Source organism: Linepithema humile, chromosome 8 (genome assembly GCF_040581485.1).
Source record: "Linepithema humile isolate Giens D197 chromosome 8, Lhum_UNIL_v1.0, whole genome shotgun sequence".
Taxonomy (NCBI): domain Eukaryota; kingdom Metazoa; phylum Arthropoda; class Insecta; order Hymenoptera; family Formicidae; genus Linepithema; species Linepithema humile.
In genome coordinates, this window is record NC_090135.1 from 5937318 (window position 1) to 5960886 (window position 23569).

The 23569-nt window shown below is 40.5% G+C and overlaps 1 protein-coding gene across 5 annotated transcripts in view; it reads right to left on the reverse strand.

Moving 5' to 3' along the window:
* LOC105678615 (Ecdysone-induced protein 78C) overlaps window positions 1-23569 on the reverse strand; it is a 77229-nt gene that overhangs the window by 11891 nt on the left and 41769 nt on the right. For 3 of the 5 annotated variants that reach the window (XM_067360453.1, XM_067360451.1, XM_067360452.1), the window contains 5 exons: window positions 12221-12345; window positions 8738-8879; window positions 1942-2330; window positions 816-1133; window positions 244-630 (listed from right to left, as the gene is read on the reverse strand). In XM_067360453.1, coding sequence (XP_067216554.1) covers window positions 250-630; window positions 816-1133; window positions 1942-2330; window positions 8738-8879; window positions 12221-12345 — 1355 coding nt within the window. In that variant the 3' untranslated portion in view covers window positions 244-249. The remainder of the gene's footprint in view (window positions 1-243; window positions 631-815; window positions 1134-1941; window positions 2331-8737; window positions 8880-12220; window positions 12346-23569) is intronic. The other 2 variants (XM_067360454.1, XM_012378107.2) reach the window with 1 other exon arrangement.

The following is a 23569-nucleotide window of genomic DNA, read 5'->3' on the forward strand; positions in this document are numbered from 1 at the left end:
CTGCCGTCAGAATAGTTATCGATAACTCAGCTATACAGGCGTGCAGGGAATTCGTATTTCTTATTGCTCGCTGTCTTTTGCTTCTTTTACGCTTATCCCGCTTCTAGAAGCAAATGCTTCAATGTCAAACGCGTGTGAGCTAACGCGTCTTGTACGTCCGCTTCGATAAGCACGAGCGAAAGATTTATCTTCCCCTTTTTACTCATACGACCCGTTATGCTAATTCATTTATCAAAGAATCACCTCTCTTCATTGCAGATCCTCCTCGCATTTGGGAATGTCGAATATTTCGGCGAACAGCGGCGGTAACTTGAGCTTCGTCCAGTTCCGGCGGAACCAGTCGAGCATGCTGGCGTGTCTGGCGCCGAGCGCTCTCAGCTCGGGTATCCTCTGCGAGACGCTGGCCATCGTGGTGGCGGAACCGCCGGCCCCTTCGGCGGCGGGCCGCGCCGTTTGCACCCTCAGCGCCTCCAGCACGCGATCCTGCAGCCTCTGCACGGCCTTGACGTCGTTCAGACCCGGTCGCTCGCTCAGCAGCACCGCCGCCGAGAACAGGCCCAGCTCGGTGTCCGTCAGTTGATGGGCGTTCAGCGACGACGTGACTTGCATCAGCGCGGATACGAAATCGGGCTGTCGATCGCGAAAGTCACACAAAGAAAAGAATTATAACGGTCGCGCAGTGACAAGGAATAAAAACATCGTCAGAGAGAATGCTTTTGAATGCTCTTAGCTTTCATCGGATCTGTATTGATTTCCTCGATAAGAAGAGCTTACGTTCCTTCTCTGACGGAGAGAGAACGGGTTCTAAATCTCACCTCGTACATCAGTTCCAACTGCTGTCGAGTGAAGTAGGTGCCATCCTCGAAGGTCATCGAATTGTCGTTGGTCATCTTGGAGATATGGCAGAGCCACACCTCGAAGAAGCCGACCTTGATCAGGATCAGCTGGTCGTCCTGCGAGAGCTCGCAGAATCCCGGCATCCGCTTCGCAAACTCCACCACCCTCTGCACCGACGGCGTCACTCGCGTGGCGAATTGCTGCCACAGCCAGATCCTCTGCGACTCGACCGTCTCCGCGGTCGACGACGCCGCTTCCGGGTCCTCCGGGCTGGCGGGCTGCGAAGAATTACTCGCCTAATCAGCAAGATTACAAACAGACCTGCGAGTTTGCTGCCACATCCAGCGGAAAGTCTTCGTGCTAATGTGTAATGAGTAATTAACCCTTTCGGGACGGAAGCTTTCCAACAAAAGTGAGATCTTGTTTTTTCTGAAGATTTTCAGGGACGCTGAATTTGATCGCGGTTTTAGAATCCCAAAATTCACAAGCGCATCTAATATGGCGCACCAGATTTTTAAAAAGTTCCGATTATCTCGAAACTCGGTTTTACGGGGTTTTGGAATCGCTGAACTCAAGTGTCACCTCGAAATTTCAAAATTTTTTATCGAGCAACAATGTTAATCTCAAGATTCCGAAGTTCCGTTCGAATTCAGCAACTTTAAAGAACTCCCTCAAACTGAGTTTCCGATTATCTTTTTTTAAACTCGATCCGCTAAATTGGATCCGCCATTTTAAATTTTTGACTTTAGATTTAAATAAAGTGTGAACAAATACCTCGACGGATCGAGTTTCACAAAAATCGAGCGAGTAGTTTAAAAAAGTAAGTGTCCTCTATAAATCGGCGTCCGTCCGAAGAGGGTCAGAATTCCATTCTGCACCGAGAACAACGGAAACGCATAATGGAAATATTTGATTACTCCTTCACATGCAATACGAAAAGTCTCTCTTGTTCGCTAGGAAAAAAGAAAGCAAAAAAAAAAAAAGAAAAAGTAAGTAGATTTCTATTAAAACGCTTGTAAAATTTAACTACCGCTAGCAAACCACTAATCCAGACATTCTAGGTCGTGACGGATTAATTCTACGTTTCCTTTTTTAATGACTTACCGGTATTATCATAGGTTTCCGTGTGAGACCTCTGGTAGACTCTTCCGTGAAGCCGCAATGAGCGTGATGCGCCTGCGACACTTGGTGTATCACATCGTACACGGCCAGCGGCTTCACGTCAGCGTCCGACTGATCGGCCTCGACCACCGCCGCCGTTGGCACTCGCGAAATCGCGTTCTGGCTGTTATTATTGTTGTTGTTATTGTTGTTGTTGTTGTTATTGTTGTTCTTGTTGTTGGCGTTGTTGTTGCCGGTATCGGGTGTAGTCAGTTGCTGCATTTCCATGGCCGCCATCGTCGTTGTCGTTGTGGTCGTCGTCATAGTCGTCGCCATCGTATCCTCGGGGCCGCGTTCCCTCGAACGTTTCGGCACCCTGCCGTATCTCACGGCTGCAAAAAAAATACGCAATGATGATTGTTCAGTTCGGAAACTGTTATTGTGTTTAATAATTTTTTTTTTTGTAATAAATAAGTTTAGCGGATACAACGATATCACTTATCAAAAATAATTTTTATACTGGTTTTGCGTAATAAGTACTTTTTCGGATTTTTTAAATAAATTTGTGTACTTTTTTCTCCGTCGGACAAAAACGCAATTTAATTACCACGTAAATTAAATTAAATTTGTTTGTCGGAATAATCAAGTTCCGCCTGTATCACGATTTTTTCGCTGCATAAAAGCACGCTTAAAAACAATAATATCATTTATTGAAAAATACTTATTATTTGAAATGTTTATGTTCGTTAAAAAAAAAATAACGGAATTTATTTTATTAACAAATGAAATAAAAATAATTTTAAACTTTGTATTGATTGGAGTTTTTTACACTTCTATAACCTGATTCTTGTGGCCTTTTTTGCTGAATAATTTTTAAGTAATTATGAATTATAAAATATCCTTAGAAAAGTGGAACAAATTGAAAATGCTACATTTATTGTTAAATGCAGAATAATAAAAGAGGTAGTTTTCAATATACTTTTTCAATTCACACAATCGAATACAAGTTGTTGTTCAGGAAATAACAACTTTATTCCGACGTAAGAAAAAAACTCACATGATTCTTCGCTTTCAACTTTATAATTTAATGAGAAACGGAAGCCATAAGCAGGCTTTATTTGCCGGAGTTTACATATAACATATCCCCTATAATTAGCACATTTAACGTATGCAACAATTTTCCTTGTTAAAACACTTCTTTCTTCGCGGAAATGTCGAAACGCTAATTGTTTTCAAACTCAGGAAAAGGAATTTCTTGGCAAATTTCGCTTCAGAGATATCAACAAAACGTTATTCTTTAGAACTTCTGTTTCTGGTGCGATAGAATGTGACACGTGGAATAGAGCAAATTCGGAGTTAAGAAACGAGAGCAGAGCAGAAAGAGGGGTGAAAGTGAGTATGTGTGAGTGAAGGGAATGCAGGGTGGAACAGAGGGAAGGGGAAAAGACGATGAATAGATAGGCATAGAATATAAGACATAGAGACGGGCACAAACGGGATTAGGTAGAGAGCAAAGATCATATAGAACATAGAAGGTATTAGGAGTTGGGGACTGGTGGCAACAAAGCGAGATGGAGAGGAAATTGGAAATGGCAGAAGGAATATGAGAAGCGAGAAGGGGGAGAGTAAGATGTGGAAATCATGGGTGTATAGAGAAGATGTGAAAGAAGAAGAGAGGCAGGCATGGGAAAAAAGGGAAGAGGAGGAAAAAGAGATCTTTATCAAAAGTAAGAAAACAACGAGATCACCGGAAAAAAAGGAGGAAAAGAAAGAAGGGGAGCAAAGGGGGATGGAGAAGAGAGAGAAGGAGATGAAAAAATGGAAAGGGGCGATGAAGGGGGTGATGAAGGAGGTAATAAGGATGGGGTTGGAGAATTGGAAAGAGGAAATGAGACAGATGAAAGAGAAAATAAAGGAGGGAATAAAAGATATAAGGAAGAAAATGAAGGAGATTAGAGATAGGGAGGAGGGATGAAAGGAGGAGAGAGAGGAAATGAAAAGGTATATAAAGGGATTGGAAAGAAGAATAAAGGAGATAAAGAGAGACAGAGAGGAAAAGAGGGAAAGGAAAAGAAAAAAAGGAAAGAGAGGAGGAAAAATGGAAATAAAAGTGAAAGAGATAGAAGGGAAAATGAAAAGGAAAGAGAGGGAGGAGAGGAAAAGGAATCTGATAATAAAAAGAATAGAGGTGACGGAAGGGAAAAAGAAAGAAGCGGTAGAGGGATTAATGAAGAACATAGGAGCGGAGGTAAAGATAAAAAAATAGAAGACATGAAGGATAGCAGAGAACAGAAAGAAAGGAAGAGAGATAGTGGGGATAAGAAAAAAGAATGAGGAAAAAAAAAGGAGATATGGGAGAAGAAAAAGATGCTTAAGGGTGGAAAGGAAAGGATAGTAGAGGACTGGACATGGAAGGAAAGGAGAATGAGATGGAAATTGGAGATGGCCCGGGAAGAGGAAAGGAAGAGGAAAAATGTATGGGTAGGATATGGAAAAATAAGAATAAATGGACAGCGGTGGAAGTGGGATGAGAAGAAGAAGGTGTTAAAAAATGGAAAAGGTAACGTAAAAGTAGGAGGACGGAGGGAAAAGGGGGGATGGAGAAAGAGGGGGGCACAGGATAGAAAAGAAGGAAAAGGATAAAAAGGTAAAGCGGGAGGAAGTGAAAGAGAAGGAATGGAAAATGGGTTTCTGGAATGTGGCAGGAGTGGGAAATAAAGATAAAGAATTTTGGGAAAGTCTAAAGAATTGGGATGTAATGGTGCTAATAGAAACATGGATGAATAACAAAAAATTAAGGAGTGCGAAAGAAAAATTACCAAGAGGATACGAATGGAGAGTGCAAGTAGCGGAGAAGAAAAATAAAAAAAGAAGAACGATGAAATGATAATGGGGATAAAAAAAAGAGATGATAGAAAAAGGGAGAAAAATAGAAACGAAAAGAGAAGGGTTGATAGTTAAAAGGGTAAGAAAGGGAAAACAGAAATAGAGAGTGGTGGGATTATACGTTAATAGGAATATAAAGCAGATGTTACAGAGCATGGAACAGTGGGTAGGGGAGAAGATGTAATAGAGAAGGGGAAGGGAAGAAGAAGAAAATCGAAGGATGGGAAGATGAATAGAGAGGGGAGAGTGATGGTGGGAGTTCCTAAAGAAAAGAGGGTGGGGAATACTGAACGGATGCACAAAGGAGAAGTACACGTTTACAGGGGGAAAAGGGAATACTGTGATAGATTACGTAATAGCAGATGAGGATACGAGGGAAAGATAAAAAGGTTAAAGATAGGGGACAATATAGACTCAGACCACCAGCCAATGGAGATATGGGTAAAGGGGAAAAGACAAAGATAAAAAAGAAAGAGAAGCGGGAGTAGGGGAGAGGAAAGAACATGAAGAGGAGTATGGAATGAGGAAGGGTGTAACGAGTTCAAACAAAAGATGGAAGGGATAAAATTAAGAGAGAAAGAAATAAGAGTAAAATGAGAAGGGATGGAGAGGAAGATGAAAAAGAAAGGATAGTAGATAAAGGAAGTAGAGCGGGACTTCGAGAAAGAGAAGGGGAGAAAGAGAGGATGGTGGAACAGAGAATGTGAGAAGAAGAAGAAAGAGGTAAAAAGAGAACTAAGAGAATGGAGAAAAAAAGGAGGAGAAGGGAAGGAGTACAAAGAGAAAAAAAAAGAATATAACGAAACATGTGAAAGAAACATGTGAAAGAAAAAGGAAGGAGGAAAATGAAAAGTGGGAAAAAAAAGCAAGGGAAGTAAAAAGAAAGAATAAAGTATAGGAAATAATAAATAGAGAGAAGAAAAGAAGAGTAAGGATAAATGATGGGATAGGAATGGAGGAATGGAAGGAGTACTTTATGAGGCTATTGAGGGGGGGGGGAGGGCTGAAAGGAAAGTAGTAAAGGGGGGAGAAAAAAAAAGAGAAGAGGGAGGGGAGGAGAAAAAGATCAGCAGGAAAAAAATAAAGGAGGCAATAAAGAGGTTAAGAAATGGGAAGGCGATGGGGCAGATGAGATACCAGGAGAAACTTGGAAATATTAAGGGGAGGAAGTGGAGGAGTAGATCTGGAGTTGGTGTAACAGGGTGTGGAGAAGGGAGGGATGGCCGGAGAGCTGGAAGGAGGAAGTAGTGGTGCCAATTGTGAAAAAGGGAGATGGAGAAAAAGTGAAAGATTATAGAGGGGTGACATTAATGTCATCATGCTATAAAATATATGCGATAACGTTGGCAGAGAAGCTGAGGAGGGAAGTGGAAGAAAGGGGGATAGTGCCGCAAAATCAGACAGGTTTCAGGAAAGGGATGGGGATATTGGACAACATTTATGTACTGAATTATTTGGTGAACAGACAGTTGGGTAAAAAAAAAGGGAAAATGACGGCATTATTTATAGACTTAAAGGCAACGTTCGACTCTGTGGATAGGAGAGTATTGGTGGGGGCAATGAGAGAGAGAGGGGTAAAGGGCTGGTGAAGAGGTTAGAAGAGGTGTTGAGAGAGATAAAAAGCAAAGTAAGAATAGGAGGGGAGATGGGAGAGAACTTTTGGACGGCGAGAGAAGTGAGGCAGGGATGCCCATTGAGCCCATTAATTTTCAACATAATGCTAGTTGATTTAGAGGAGAAAATGGGAAAGGTGAAATAGGGGGTAGTAAAACTAAGAGGGCGCAGGGTATACTCATTGGCGTACGCGGACGACATGGTACTGATGGCAGAAGAAGAGGAGGAGATGAGAGGCATGATGGAAAGATTGGAGATACCTAGAGAGAAAGAAATTGGAACTGAACACCGAAAAAACAAAAATCATGAGGTTTAGGAAGAGGGGAGGGAAATGGAAAAAAAAGGTATGGAGAGGGAAAGGGAAGGCAATTGAGGAGGTGAAAGAAATCAAATATTTAGGGTACTTAATACAGAGGAACAGTGAGGAAGAGTGAGGTCAAAATGGGAGGAAGAAAGAAAGAAGTTCTTCGAAGAGAGGGAGATAACAATTGAGGAGGTGGAAAGGAAGAAAGAAAAGGGAGAGGCGTGGTATGGTGAATTAGAGAGGAAGCACAAGGAGTGTGACAGAGAAAGGAAAGATGGGGAAGGATAAACAAATCGAGGTTTAGCAGATAGTATAAGGAAGTAAAAGGGGAAAGGATACCAGGATACTTAAAAAAAAGATAGGGAAAAGCAGATGGAAAAGAGTGGCAAGATTTAGGTTGGGAAATAAAGTAAGGGAGGGAAGGTACTGGAAGGAGGAGGAGAAAAAGAAGTGCAGACTATGTGGAGAAGAGAGGGAAACATGGGAACACGTATGGGAGAAGTGTAGAAAGTGGAAGGAGGGAGGGGGAAGTTGGCAGAAGGCGATAGGCTGGGTACTAGGTGAGGAGGGAGAAGGGGAACGATGGATGAGAGAGATAAAGAGAGAGAAAAGGGAAGAAAGAAGGGGAGAGAGGTATGGGGGAGGAAGAGAAAGTGGGTGAATGAGAAAGAGATGCATGAGAGAAAGGAGGAGGGAGGGAGGGAGAGAGAGAGAATGAGAGAAGGGGCGAATTAATAAGATAAAAGAGATGTATGGAAAAGCAATGGAAACAGAAGTCCCAATAGCGAGGGTGTGTGTGTGTAAGATATGAGCCTTAAATGCTCACCCTCCTCCTCCAAAGGCGGATAGGTTTAAGTTAAGATAAGGATAGAATAAGTCTAGAATAAGTGTAGAATAAGGCTGATACGTAGATGTAAGGACAAAATGTATGGCAAGAGTTTATAAACTTATAACCCTAAGAGGAACAATAAACATTCACGTTATTCTTTAATTTTAAATAAATTTTAATTTCACGTATCATTGATTTAAGCGACGCAATTAAGGTGTTTTAATTTAAAATATTTCTAAAAATAAAGTTTTACAAATTTCGGTAAAAATTATCTCATTGCGTTTCGGTCTAGAATTTGGTGAGTCTATCATGAGTTTATTTTAATTTTGTTCGCGACACATGCGAGGCGATGAAGAAGCAGCGCTCGCAAATATCGTACGTAAATCAGTATCACATCTTGAAACTCTAACGTTTAATTATGTACACGTCTGCCCTTTGGTTTACTTCGCTCTCTCGAAGTGAGCGGCAAGTAGATTTTACATCACTGACGGTCAGAAGCACGATTTGTAAGATCTTGTTTGAATTTCTAATGGCGCCGAGAGTTCACAAGCTCGTTTTGATATACGCGCGAGAAAGTCAAAGTCGTTTCGTCGATAGATCGTACTCGAACATAAATATGAATTATTATGTAGAGTTTCGCTTAGGTGTTTTTCAACCGTTTACTCGTTCCAAAGAATTCCTTTTAACGTACATAAATGTATTATTGCTCGTCAATCGAATATTTATAACGTTCTATAAAAATTTTTAACTTGTAATAAAAAAAGGAAGAACGAGAATAGATAAAACATATAAAGAAAAATATAAATAATTTCTAAAATAATATGTTCTTAATAATTATTTAAAATTCTCGAAATAACTGATTAATTTCATAAATCTCTGGAATTATTTCATTAATAAATTCTATCGTTTAATTAATAAATATATTCCATTGTTTGATTAATAAATACATTTCTCCTCGTGTAAAATAATGAAATTAAATAAAAAAAAAAGATTAAATATATCTTTAAAGATACATAATATTAGTTCAATTTTTACAAATTTATGCAAGGAATTATTAATATTTAATAACATTGTTCAACATTTTCTCAATGTTAATTTGAAAATTTCCCAACGAATCGGACGATGCTGTAAATACGGTTAAACACTCGTGCGAACGCGATACTTACAGTCTCTGGACATGCCGACGGCTAGGCACTTCTTGAATCTGCAGTACTGACAACGGTTCCGATTTAATCTGATGACGAGACACTTGCCGTCCCTCAAGCACCTGTACTCTATCTGCTTCTGTATACTCCTTCTGAAGAAGCCCTGTACAGGAAGTAAGGAAGCTATTAATAACGATCTCATAGAGCGTCGCGGGGTTAATTATATCTCGTCGCGTATAAAATACGATGCTCAGTACCCTTCTTTGTAACGCTGGGAGTTCAGGAAAAGCGAGAGAGAGAGAGAGATAAGCGATAACGCGTTCACAAGAAAAGCGTGTTTTCGAGTCGTTATCGCGTTCCCTTCCTTGGCAGAACCTTGCGCTGTATCGATTGTATCGAAATTTAAACGGTTAACGAGATAATTTAAGACACAATTGTGTAACTGAATATTCTTTTAGAATTCTCCAAAAAATTTGGAGTCAATTTTTCCTCAATCATTCGTGGCACATTTTTCGAATATTGTTTAAGTGAACTGGTTCTCGTTAAAATCTGTACAAGTGATAGAGATCGCTATATAACACTTTGTTAATTGTCAAGTTTCAATTTCTATTGCTTTTTATTTGAAAATTAAGGAGAGTCTTCGTGGGTCGCCTGTGAATAATATCAACGCTATATTTATTTTAAATTTGAGCGTTAATTCATATTTTTCTGATCGCACAAATATTAATATTTTTCGACTAACAATATCAGTATTGGCTTGGAATAACAAGCGAGAAACAAATGACGCGAATCGGCTGATGGCCTCAAAAACTGACTGAATGGAATAACAACAAATATTGGCCGATAGCCTTGATCGAATTAATTTAATTCAAGTAATGTCGAACAAAATTATATTATTTTATAATAAAGAAATACAAATCCTGAATAATTGTTTTCATCATTGACTTAAATTCTGTTAAAATTTTGCCCAAAATTAAAAAAAGAATAAAATTCTCTAAAACCGCGATTACTTTTGGCATATGCTTTAGCATTTGTAGCGCGAACGATTCACTAGAATAGCGAATGCGGCCTTACTTTAATGTTCGCTAATATGTGTTACGCAAACAGCAGTCGGCCGCGGCTTTGCGGAGCGAAAAGCTCACACGGAAGTAATGGAATAATGGAAGCGGCATGCGGACAAGTTGTGAACGGTCGCGAAAGCATCGGTTTATTGGCTTATTATCATCAGTGCTAATTGAGGGAAGGTATTCATAACGGTGTCGTACAACAACGCCGACGTACATCCAGCGCATTCAATATCCCGGAATACCCAATGGGTCGACTGCTTGTAATATAGCTGTCGATACTACTGGTAACCGATGGCGCGCGCGGCCCTAGCTCATTTCTAAAATCGATATGTTATACCGCGTCCGCCTGTTTGTCTTTGTCACGTCTGTAAAGCTGGCAGCACCTCATCTTTAACAAACTTAATTCTTCCATTGAAGTTGTTTTATTGAAGTTGAATACACCCGGAAGAATTCCATCTATTGGAATTATAAATGCGTCCGGCAACTGAAAAATCAGATTATTCAAATTCTGAGGTGCCAATTTTTTACAAAACGCATTCACAAAAACTGAAATAATATCTTAATTGTTGAAAATAATTCAACTTAGGATTTTTTCACAGAACTCTTGAAATACGAAATATTGCTGTCCAGAAATATGTACGACATTTTTTATTTGTATTCCTAGCGCCTTTTGTCACAAAAATTTATATTGCCAAGTTGCGTGAAATAGAAATTACAAGTTTAATTGATGCTATCTTAGCGGAATAAATATAGTTTTTCAATTTTACTTCAATTTACTCCAATAACATTAACTCCGACTAATATAAATAATTTGTATTAAATAATTAAACCTCTTAAAATAGTATAAAATAAATCTCTCAAAGGTTTGAAATTTTGAGGCCGAGAGAAACTGAGCTAAAAATTCCAAGCCAATTGTAGAAAATATAAAATAAAAAGCGGCAAAATAAAAAATAAAAATCTTTTAACTTGTCAAATTTCACTATTTGTTTCCAAAGATGTATATCACAAAATCCATAAAGCAATTGCGAAAAAAAATTGTGCGTTTAAATTGTATTCGGCAAAATAAACGTTGTGCGAGAGAACTTCCAATAAACGAGGAAAAAGCCACGTTTGCGGCTGGAATCGCATTGCGCGGAGTTAGTAGTAAAAACGCTGTGCATGTCAGACGAAATGTAGCGGCGCGCCGCGCAGTAGTAATAACCTGCGCGTGATCAGGCGTATTCTTTTCGTACACACAGAACACAATGGCAACCTGTTTCATCGATTTCTCGCATTTCAAGTCTTTCACAATCTTCAAATACGCGCCTAACGTTTAGTTTCTTAACGTTATTAGTTAATTATAAAGTTTAGATAATAAGCAACAAATTAATCGAGAGAAATTTATATCAATAATTTCACCAGCTTTTCTTTCATCACTTAACCTTACAACTCAAATCAGAAGAATATTTGCCCCGCATATCTACTAAATATCTTCACTTAACACACGTGCTTTGCGTAAATACGAGAAGAAGCGAAAATGTAACTCGCGCAACATCGAACTTTTTTTTCAATTATCCTTCTAAGTAGGAAAATTTTCGCAAACCGAGCTTGAAATGTGTAAACAAGCAACAAAGACTCGTTCCTCGATTAATTTTAGGCGAACTCTACTGTTGCAGAATCAAATGGGCGCGCGCGCGCGTATGTGTGCGTGTGTATGTGTATGTGTGCGCGCGCTCAATAAACGCGTCTGCGTACGTTAGCTTGCAGAATTTGCTGCTAGCGTGAATGCGAGAATGCACCACTTCACCGTTAACTCTGGCCTTAGGGCTTCCGCGTTTGAAATCTCAGGCGTGCAGCGGCACACGGAGGCGGAGAGAAGAGCGGCCCCGCCGATTTGCGGCGGATGTGGATCTCCCACGATGTTCAAGACGTGAGCGCGCGCACCGATAAATATCCTGCCCCGAAGTGCGAACGAGTCGTTTCGCAAATGATTATCCGATCGACATGCAAATCGACCGTACTCGGCCGCGCCATGAAGCGAAATCGATGAATTTTCAGCAGAATTGCCAAAAAAAAAACTCTCAAGATAATTTCTTAATACAGCTTTCCAAGATTTATAATCCTAAGACGGATCCAATTTTCTCGTCACGTCACAATTATTGTCGTTCTTTTTATTATTATAATGGCAAAAAATAGAATACAAGTTGCTTTTCGAGTCATTAATGAACGATACTGTGCAGATTTAAATATAGCTTGAAGGCTGATTTTTCTAGACGAGTTATCAGGGCGCGCGATAGAAAATCATCGCGAAGGAGACGGAATATTCGCAAACGGAGAGAAGCAGCAATTTTCTCGACGATGATATAATGTGAAAATCACTATAAACGTTATAATTTACGCATCGAGCTTTTCATCCGAAGCATCCAGCGTGATTCGATAATCTATTCGTGATACTCACTTTGCAACCCTCGCAGCTAGTAACGCCGTAATGATAACCGCTCGCCTTATCACCGCAGACCTTGCAGGGTACAAAGCTCTTAGCGGGTGTCGAACTGTTGGAATCAGCTGCCGCGTAATGTTGCTCTGTAAATCAACAAAGAAAGATGCATTGTTAATCATGCTCTTGTATATATGTGTATATTTTTTCTTATTATGTTATATATTCAATAAAATTGGTTGTAAAATAAATTGTGATCAAGTCTTTTATTAATAGAAAAAAATAAGACATTTGTAAGCGAGAGATATACTGAATTGTATAATAAATAATTTCGGATTTTCTAATAAAAATGGGCGAAACTTGATGGCAACTACGACAAACAAATATTTAATCAAGTTGCACTTTGCTTAACAAAAAAAAAAAAAAAAAAAAAAAAGAGTAGATTTATTTGAAAAATCCAAAATTACTTATTACGTAACCTAATATTTCATAAAGTTGTTTAATTTGCTTCTAGATTTAGTAAAAAAATTGATAAAATAAAAATAAATTTAAATAATAAAAGATTATTTTTTTATCTGCTCGGGCAGATAATAACTAGAGCATAATGGATTTAAAAAACCAAAGCAAGGTTATCGCACTGAAAAAGTTTCAGTTCATTTTAATGACGCTATTTAGTTTTATTGTTTGACTTTCATTTTCCCTTAGCATTAACATCATTTGACTTTCCATTTTTGAAGAATTTTCATTTATTTCACTTTTAATAATCGACTGGTATGACAACGCGTTTTATCCTTCATGACGCAATTCGCGCTCCGGTGAAAGATTCTAAAGGAAAATAATTTGCGTATTTTAATTACAACGAAAATGGCCAAAATCTCTGGCCGAAACGTTTATTACATTCTATATGTTTTAATTAATCACACATTTTTTTGAGCGCGATAACTTTGACTCGCCACTTTAATTTTCCATATCAAATGTAACATTTGAAAAGACTAACGCCATTTATAAGAATCGATGAAGATTCTTCCATATCTCTTCAGTAATTTCCTATTAATATCCCGCATTCTTATATTCAGCGAGTCGCCTCTTCTTTCCTACATCAATTTCTCAAACACGTAATAAGATTCGTTGATTGTATGCGCGATCACATGGGCTTCTCCTAAGAGCTGTCCGCATCCATCTAACATTAGCGGCATCTTTCTCTCATCCGATCGGCATCCATAATGCAACGAAGCTCGCCTGTGGAAGGGAATAGGCCGCTGCATTCGTTCAGATGGGCGGTTCAGGCTGGACGCGTAACGGGAAGCCGGCGTCACCGTTACGGAAAGGGGGCAGAAGAAGAAGAAGCAGCGGGCGCAGCAGCAGCAGTAACTGCACCCAACTAGACGGAGCGGAGCAGAAACGGGAGAAGGAGGAGGGGGAGAAGGAAGAGGTAGAGTAGGGAAGAAATGAAAAAGGACGGGCAAAAAGGAGCGAAACGGGGCCGTCGGCAAAGGGAGCCGTATATAGGAGATCGTAGCTTGCAACCGTGTGTACCGTTGTGCTCTCTCGCGAAATCTCTCCACCAGAAGATGTTGTTATCTGCGCCGAAGAGGGATAGAGAAGGAAACGTCGGGTGGGACGAGAGGGAGAGAGCAGGGGGGAAAAAGAAACAGAGAAACCTGGGGACGATTCTGATCCGACAGCCGCGCGCGACGTGATTTTATGACGTCTGTGGAGCGCCGCTCGGAGCCGAACGGTACCCGGCTCGCTCGGCTTGCGCGAGCATCGAGCGAGGACAATCGCGAAGCAACCCCGTTACGCCACTCGTCGCGCGGCGCTATTTCTTTCGCGTCTGCATTTTTGCAAACTACAATGAAAGGAAATAATGAAGATTGCAGGAATCTGCAGGAATTAACCGTTTCTCATCCTCCGATCGCGGCAGGCTTATTCGCTAATAAGCAAATCCGTTACGATACACGCTGGGATCGACTATTCCTATGTGAATCGACATAACAGATAACGGTCGCCAAGTAACAGCAGAAAGTCTTCGTGAATTGTTTATCGCGACATTTCCGATTCTAGCCGAATGTATTTGATTTGCAGCCCTCGAGTGTTAATTCTGGATGTCCGCGCTCCTCAATATAGCATTCAGCTCCGGTTATTATTAAAGTTATTGGACGAGGCGTCGAAAAGTTGATCGATAAAGTGAAGTAGCTGGAATGCAATTTGCCGATTAAATCTTCTGCGCCATATTTTTTCCTTCCCTCGGCCAATAAATTTAACAATATATCAAAGTCAAATGCGCTGCACTGAGAAACAAAAACTGATCGGCGAAATGAGCAGAGTTCAATTTTCCGATTGAGCTTTTACACCCCAGCGTTTCTTTGGTATTTGTAAAAAGTGTTTGACACACATAGGCGACACAGAGAGTCGGCTCAAACTTAGATCTTGTTGTGGGAGATTCAAGCGTACATCGGGATTTAACCAGGCTTCAGGATTGATTGTGATCGACGTTGACGTTGCGTTACGAGGATACTGTTAGATATTAATAGCAAGATTTTGTTATGTTAAATTTTTTTAAGTAGGGGAAAATAGACGCGCTTGACGAGTAGATAATGACACGCCATAGTCAGACACGTTCGTTCAGACACGCTCGTTCCGCACGTCGAGACGTCTCGAGTTTAATTACGAGCGGCTTATTTTGGAAGTAATGTAATCCTACTCGCAAATCCTCGTAAATGAATACCGCGTCAGCTTACATCCTCATTTCACTGGAGTATCAAAATCGCTTGTAGAAAAAGATAATGCATATTAACTGAGCATCGCGAAAATTGCGCGCAAAAATTAAAAAAAAAAAAAAAAGTTTTAGAAGATACATTTTTCTCACGAGTACAAACGAAGAGCGCGTAAATACGCGCGTGTGGAAATGTGTGTGCGTGATTATTCTCCAGCGGTTGATTTATTAGTCGATCTATAACCTCGAGAAAGCAAGCCGGAAGTTTTACGAGCGCGCTGTAATCGCATACACGGTAATCGGTTAACAGTATGTCAAAGTTTTTCAGTTTTCGCTCGACAGAAGCATGTCGCTTATTAGAAACCCGTGTTAAATGGTCACGCACGAATAAATCTGAGCGCTATTTTCTTACATCGCGTTTATTCTCGCCAACTCCGCTTTCCTCGTCCGACAGAATCAAACACAGATATATATTATATGTTTCATTCTTTTGAATAATTATTTATCTTTTTTTATTTCATACCAAGTTGATGTATGCTTATTGCAAACGGCTGAATTCTGTAACCGAAATGCGATAACCTTGCGGCGCATACTTATTTTTATTAATTATTTTCATGTCACTTTCTTTCTCGAATGTTCGTTCGCTGTTATGAATTTTCACTGAGGATGGCCAAAATAAATGAGCCGAAACGTTTGAATTAACTAATTGTTAACTTTTCTTTACTGAGCAACCAACACCCAGCTCTGAGCTGACATAGCTATTTTTTTTAATATAATAATAATTTATGTTTTTTTTTTTTTTCAGTAAAATTTTGATTAGCTACGAATTGTGACAATCAATTTGCTGCTGGCGGACAGTAAGATTCCATTTCGCGCAACGATTGCAAAATCCGTACAATTCCGACTAGCGGCAATATTGTGTATCGCGTTCGGTCTTTTTCAACTCAAGCAGAGAGATTTTCGACGCTGTAATCCATCAGTTTGCTAATAAATCGATTACGCTACATTCGCGCGGGACTACTCGCCTTTGTTCGGGAATCAACGGTGTGCGGTAAATGCGCCGAAAGTGCTGCACGTTCGAATAAACGGCACGATGCGACGCTAACGATATTATCGCGCTCGACAATATCGTAACCGATATACAGCCCGTTTCGATAGTATTTATTAGCGATCATCGAGCTCCAATAAACGCAATTAAATCTGGGCCAACCGTTTATTCACAAACAATCCGGCGTGTTTCCATTTATATTTGCCGATTGAAAAATACCAATTACGACAACGTATAATAGCTTTCATTCCGGTGTCAACGTAAAATATATACCGGAATTCCGTCTGACGAGCGGAAAAGATACGCGTAGGACTTTAACGCCTATGTGAAATAATGTCATTTATTTATCGCAGTCTCGGACTGACATTTATCCAATCCCAACTTTGACACTTATCTAATTCCAGTATTTATCCGAATTACACCGTTACTCGAGGGTCAAATGTCAGATCTTAATTTATGTCGCGGAAACGCGGCGCGGCTCTTCTCATTATCGTAAGTGTGAATCTACGTGTACTTCTGAAGGAACCGATAATGTACGCCATTGTCGGTGAGCACTGGCGCGTGTTCGACACGACAGTGGACGCTCCGGAAGAAGCAGGATGCAGTTCCTACATCGCTTTCCCGAGGCGGAAAAGCAGAATTATTCGTCGAACAGATTTCGACCGTTGCGCGAGACGCCATTTCCCGCTCGCTTTGAGAAATGCATGAAAAATTCAAGAAAACGTTTAAAGCTTCAATTTTTCAAATTTTGATAAAATCCTTCAGAAACACAAGGCCTGATTGTGTCAGAATCTGCAAAAATTACAAGATTTCTACACGAGAAAAACACCTTGAAGAATTAATTAGAGACACGCAAAAGTTTCCACCGTTCAGATCGCTCTTTTATCGCAGTATCCATCTTTTGCCCAAAAGGATGAAAAAAGTGGTAGCTAATGCCGAAATATATTTATATTAAAACATTGTACCGTTTATAAAATATTATTAAAGAAAATTATCTTGAAAAGGATGGAAATTTTTGCGTATAATATATTTCGGTGTATTTCGGTGAAAGAGAAATTTAATTATAAAATCGCGTTCAACAAACAAATCTGGTTATTTCTATAATCTGTATAAACCCCATCGGTATAAGTATATGCGAAAATAATTTCTGAATAAATCTGATATTTAAATGCAGAAACCATTTTTTATTAAATTATGTCACGCGCATAATTTTGCTAAATTGTTTCAGATTCACATGTGAATTGTAGCAAGTTAAAGCGTACAAGCAACACCGTCTGCAGATGAAAGCGATAACGTTATTAAGCCAAATCAGCCGGTTATTTAGATTGACGTTCATAATTTTTAATTGCGCAGCGTTAATACGCGAAAGTATAATCCCCGCATTAACGCGATATACTGCGCATACATTTTCCTTCGCCTAAAATGATTTCAGCAGTCCGGTCCGATTGCGCGCCGCGTAATTAAATATTGTAACAAAGCGAAAATTAATTTATCAATCATTAACTCGCGGCAAAGTGACGCAACTCGTTGCTCGAGCTGATTAAAATCTAATTGAGTGGATTTTTCGGCGATCCAGCTATTTTCCAATCAGACTGTTTTTGCATTCCGATACTTTCTGTCCTCTGTTTTCAGAAGATTTAACATTTTTTTAATTATAAGAAATCAAAAAGTATTTATTATAAAATTTTTTAAATTAAAATCATTAAAATTATTTACTTTTATCATTTTTATCCTGAAAAAATTATAAATTTTTCAAATTAATATGTATTAAAAGGCGATCTCGAGCCATCGTTGATTGTTAGTGCGAAAATTATTATTTTCATATAGAAACTTAATTCGTCTACTAGAGACATTATTAAAGTATACACTGATCTCGGATTCGAGATACTAAAGTAAACGAAAATACTAAAGTGATACGAAAATTGTGTAAATTAAAGAAAGAAAGGAAGGAGATTATTTGAAAGAAGGAAAGAACGAGAGAAAATATATCACTCATACATTCTCGAAAATGAGATCAATGTATGTAATTTTCTCTAGTAGACGAATAAAGTTCCTATATAAAAATAATAATTTTCGCACTAGCAATCAGCGAAGGCTTGAGATGCCTTTTAAAACATTAATTTGATATTTATCAAACGAGCCTTATATCTCTCATAATAGTTATAAATTTTTCGTTCTCTCGATCGTGTTTTGCACAATCTTACAATGTTCGACGATCCTCGACGTTTGTCCACGATATACTTTTCCGTGATTAGCATTCCTCTTATAGTGCCACACTCTACATACGTGAACACACCGATATCAACGCCTCTCTCGAAAGGCGGACAGACGATATCGCGTAATTTTCTCGCCGCGAATAGTAATGGCGCAATTGCGACGCGTGGTCACGGCTGCACGGCCTCGACCTAGGCTGCAGCTTCATGGCGCCCCTTGTTTACAAGGAAGCACTGCATGTCGCATATATTTGCGCCTGGCGTAGCGTGGCATTCGTATGCCGGCCCGCGTCCGCGCGTCCGTCCGCGCCGTCATGTCGAAGTGCAGTGTGCGAGTGTGCTTCTAGTGTCGATACGTGACGGCATCCAGACACGGTGCACTGTGCCAGGGCGAGGCTCCCCGACGTAAGGCAACGACTTCTACCGGACGGGAATTATGAGTCGCGTTAAGCGCAACCCAACCCGGAAAAGGCGTGAAAATAAATGAACGCGACGCGGCGAAGTCCGTTTAACAAAATTCACGAGTCTTGCGATAAAAGATCAGGGAGTTTCTCATTTTTCTGCGAAATTTCGGAACGAACTTGAAGATTTTCAGGATCCCGCAAAGTTGTGCCGCTTTGCTCGAACATTAAAACGCCGCGGCGAATCACTGTAGTCAATAAAAAGCTGAATCACTCCTGGCATCGAGCGCCTCGCGTAGTTCAGCGATTGTTTAATTCAATATCACGCTTTCGCGGAATTCACTCCGGTGTAACGCACCGACACGTATTACATCACGCGATAGCGTACGCCGATATTATCGCGCGGCCGCGCGAAACATCCCCGTGAACTTGAATCTCATTTTTTTTTTTTTATTGTTCCCGCAGGATCTCCCAGTCGCGGCGCAATAAAGGCCGGGATCTCGCGCATCGCATAATAAACGCTATTACGCGTGAGATAATATTAACGATCGCGCAATGCCGGAAATACTGTGCGACTAGCGCGTGTACCGTTACGCCGCGAGATTAGCGCGCGGATACTGCCGCGTTTGGCGCTCGTAATTAGCGCGGCAGCCGGTCGCTGCGACTCCAGCCGTCGTAATTCGACGCGTTTGAATATGATCGCGCACATAGTCGAAATATGTGCGATTCACGACACGGCTCATTATACAGACTGAATACTTATATAAGCCTGGAAATGTTTGCATACATTTAATAGCTTGCGAGAAGCGATAAAAGTTATATCGGATTGATCATTCGAGACGTGCGATTGTAATAGAGATTGTAATAGTGAAAAATTAAAATCTATGCAATTTTTACGCGCTCAATCTTTAACGCCTCGCCTTACAAATTATTCTTAATCAATCTTACGTTAATCGAATCGCACAAAATGATTAATTCCACTTTTTGCAATTTTTCCAATTTTAGTAAAGCATAATCGGTGCTTAACTTTTTAATAAAACTATTAAATAAAATTAATTGGTAGAGTTATTCAGTTTGGCTTTTAAGCGGTTGAATAGTTGCAAAATGACAAATCAAAATCAATATCGCGTCGCGTCACGTTGAGATATTCGGACTGTTCGAATGTATCTTCAGACGTGCAATCGCCAAAGATTTTTGTGCACTATTCGTCTCCTATCAAACAAAGTGTGATAAATTTTGTATCCGTTAATTTCCATTGCAACATCCATCAATCTAACATCAACTTTAATCTTAATATCATTAATGCGCCGCAATATACTTTTCCTTTCGAGGGAATTTTTGATTATATAAACTCTCTGTTTTATAGGATGAAATTGCAGCGTGGGTTCTCTCTCTCTGCGTTCCCCGTCGATCTCGAAGAATCTTTACGACGCGTTGCGCTCGACGTCGCAACGTCGGTACGGTACTAGCGCGACTCTCGAATCCCGGCGGATCGATAAGTTCCCTGCTCAATAAGGAATCGCGATCGTTAAAGGACGAGCCCGTAATCTCTCCAGACTTGTGTGTACGAGAACATACGAAGGCGCCGCGCGCTCGTTATACCGGCATCGCTCGCGTGTGCATGCGCCTTCGCACGCTCCGCACAAATAATTTATGGTCGCGTTTATGCGCTCGTGTCCGCTCGCTTTCTCAATGCACTTTCCACGGCCGATCTCCGTTCCGCGAGAGAAGTCTGATCTTTCCTCTTTTCTCTCTCTCTCTCTCTCTTTCTCTCCGTCTCTCTTCAGTCCTGCTCCTTCTTTTTCTCTCTTTTCGTCACGCTCTCCGTTTCTCTTCTCGTCCTCGTCTATTCGCAGTCGTTATGCAATTCCAAAGATATACTGTCGCTTCGGGAATGTCTGCGGGTGGCTGCGAGAGCTCGGAACCATTTCCCGGGTGGTCTACGTTACAGAATTTCACGCGCGACATATCTCGTATACGATCCGGCGCCGGGAACTTAGAAAGCCGGGGAGCTCGCCTCGGATGCTTGCCGGAGGAAAAAACGAACCCCGGGCGTTCGCAGCGCGCCTTGATAAATATCGCCTTCCCGAACGGACGTTGAGAACTCTCTCGGAGAGTTTTAAGCCACGCATAAATACGCACGTATAAATTTCACCCCCCCCCCCCCCCGCGACTCCTCTGCGCGGAGCAAAAAGACGGAGAGTTAGAAATGTCGAATAAACTTGGGATTTGCGCACTGCCTTCGGCAGGCGCGGCGCGGTGAGAAATGTCGTGGAAAGAGTCGAGGAACCCGATCGACCGAAAGGAAAAATGCTTCGCGACGATACAAATATCTCCTCTCTCTCTCTCTCTCTCTCTCTCAATTCGCGCATTTCACAGCAGCACAGTCTCTATCGTCCGCGTGGTGCAAAGTGCCGCGGGTGTGATATGTAATTACGAGATCGTGACAAGGAAGTTCGGCGATGCCGAAAGCGTGCGTGGCAAAAGTTTTAAGAGGCGGGGGGGGAGGGAGGGAGCAACGAGAGGGAATGCGTTATCGATCAGGAAGGTGCCTTACGGATTTTCGCCATTAGCGTGGGAGAAAGATTATAAGGCATCGAGCGCAGGTGTTGTGCAACCGAACGCGGAAATGCGACGTCGATAAATCTGCTTATAAGCGGAGAAAGAAAGAGAGAGAGAGAGAGAGAAAGAGAGAACGGGCGGACGGTCCGGCGTCGCCAGACTCTCACTCAGAGGCCTCTCCTCTCGCTCTTTCTTCTCCTGCCGCGCCTCTTTCGCGCCCGGCGCGTTTCTCTCCGGCACGTTACAGAAATACACCGGGAAAATTATGTCACTAATGCGCTTGGATATATCTCTAGGCACGGAAACGCGCGCCTTCTCGTTTGCGCGGAAGAGACACTGGAGGCTCCAGGTATTTCAGATTTCCTCGATAACGCTCGCTTCGTTTTCAACACTTTCGCGCGTGATTGCCGCGCGATTGCACATTTGTCAATGTCGTTGGAAATCACGGCACAGTGCTGCTGCTTTACAATTAATTTGTATTATCGATAAACGCGCGATGGTTAACAACAATTTGAGCAATAACATACGTTGCCTGTCAAGTTTGGAATTAAAAAGCTTAAATTATTTAATAATCACTTTCATTTACATCTTCAATAAAGAACAATTAATCGAGTTTGCGCAAAATATTTATCTTAAATTTAACCCAATTTCTTTTTCTTTGCAAATAATCAATATTTGTCTACTTTGTGTCGTGCAATGTCCATTGACACGTTGTTTCACACCTGCTTTTCCCATCGCAGTGCTTAAACTGCTGCATTGTTATGCATGCCGTATCGAGCGTACAATCCCGGATTTTATAAGTGTTTCCGCGCAAAATAAAAAAAAAACGAAAAACACTATTCACTTTGGGAAAAGCGCTTGGGTACAGAAAAAACACTGATTTGAATGGCGAGATTTAAAATAAAATGATATTCCGATCAAAATTCCATTAAAATGTATTCAAAATTGAATAAAGATTAAGATATTATTATCTATCTGGACTTTTAAAGTTTAATTCATCAATGCTTTTATAGATTATCAATTGCTGTTCAATAACCGTTTTATATTACTATAAAAGCTATAAAATTCAAGAATTACATTATACAAAGTGAATTGAGTAAAATTATTTAATATTGCTGCCAATGCAAATAATTTATTTCAAGCTGGTTAAAATATTCGTAGATGAAAAATAAATAAACAGTTAAATATTCTGCCCCCCCCCCCTCTCTCTCTTTCTCTCTCTGCAGCAAAAAACAAAATATACAAGGATAATTAAGCGATCGTGATAACGAGCCGAGCTCTCGAATTCCGGTCGCGCGTAGGCGATGCTTTTCCATTCACGGCGGAACACATGAGAAACACGATTATAAGAAGCGTGAGGTTCACTACCACGGAAATTGTTATCTCTCATTCACTTCTTATCCCCCCGTAATTACGTTTAATTAATTGCTACTCCATCAATTAAACGGCTTCGACGCGAGCGGCTTTCGCGAAATTATCAACCTCGGAATTTCGGAGATAATGATAGGTGTTGCGGCGGCGGTCACGAGAGTGCCAAGAAATTCGTTCGGAACAGTTATTCTCAGGTCGTGGAACGTCGTGTGCACGGCGACGGACAAGCGATAGTTAATAGACGATGAAATTTTATTTACTCGCTTAATTTCATTCGCACTCCGGTCATATTAGAGGCGAGCGGCGCGCTGGAAACTTTGACGCGAGGCTGAAAGCTTCGGAGATGCATGCAGAGAGAGAGATGCGTGCGGAGCAACGGAGCTTCATTTAATTTCGAGCGGATTTTATTTCGAGAGAATTCGCATGCCAAGCTTTACATGAAGAAAAACAATTTTGTTGACACAGCAAAATTGTCGCTGCTACTGCATATTCCATATAAAAGCAACCGAACTTCGCTACCGTAACTAGATATGCGACGTTACGGCAAAACATGTTTTATTAGTAAAACAGAAAAATTTTGAGCAAATATGTTTGTTGAATGCGAAAAAATTTACTGCCCGAGCAAAATAGCCCGCAAATGTAGTTTACTGCCGTTGCGAGATCGTTATATGCACTTTTTTAAATTAAAATCAATTATTTCTTGACTTTGATGTGTGACAAGATAGATACTTTTTTTTTACTCTGCTATAATTGCAAAAATATTTAAGAACAGTTGAAAACTCGATTTTCTTGTATTTCGTTGATAAATTTGTTCCTGAAATTTGTAGTTTACGGTTGAAGCTACATGCATTTCGCCGATAAGATAATATATAAAAATTTAACGTTACTTTCGTTTTCTTGTAATGCGTGTTGCAATTATGGTCTTTTAAAACAGCAGACTTTCTTTTAGTAAGTTAAAACACTGGCAAACTTGATTGAAAATTCTGCAGGGGGCCGTCAATGTGGTATATTTATATCAACACAACAAGCCGGCGTTAATTGAGTTTCCTTTTAATACCC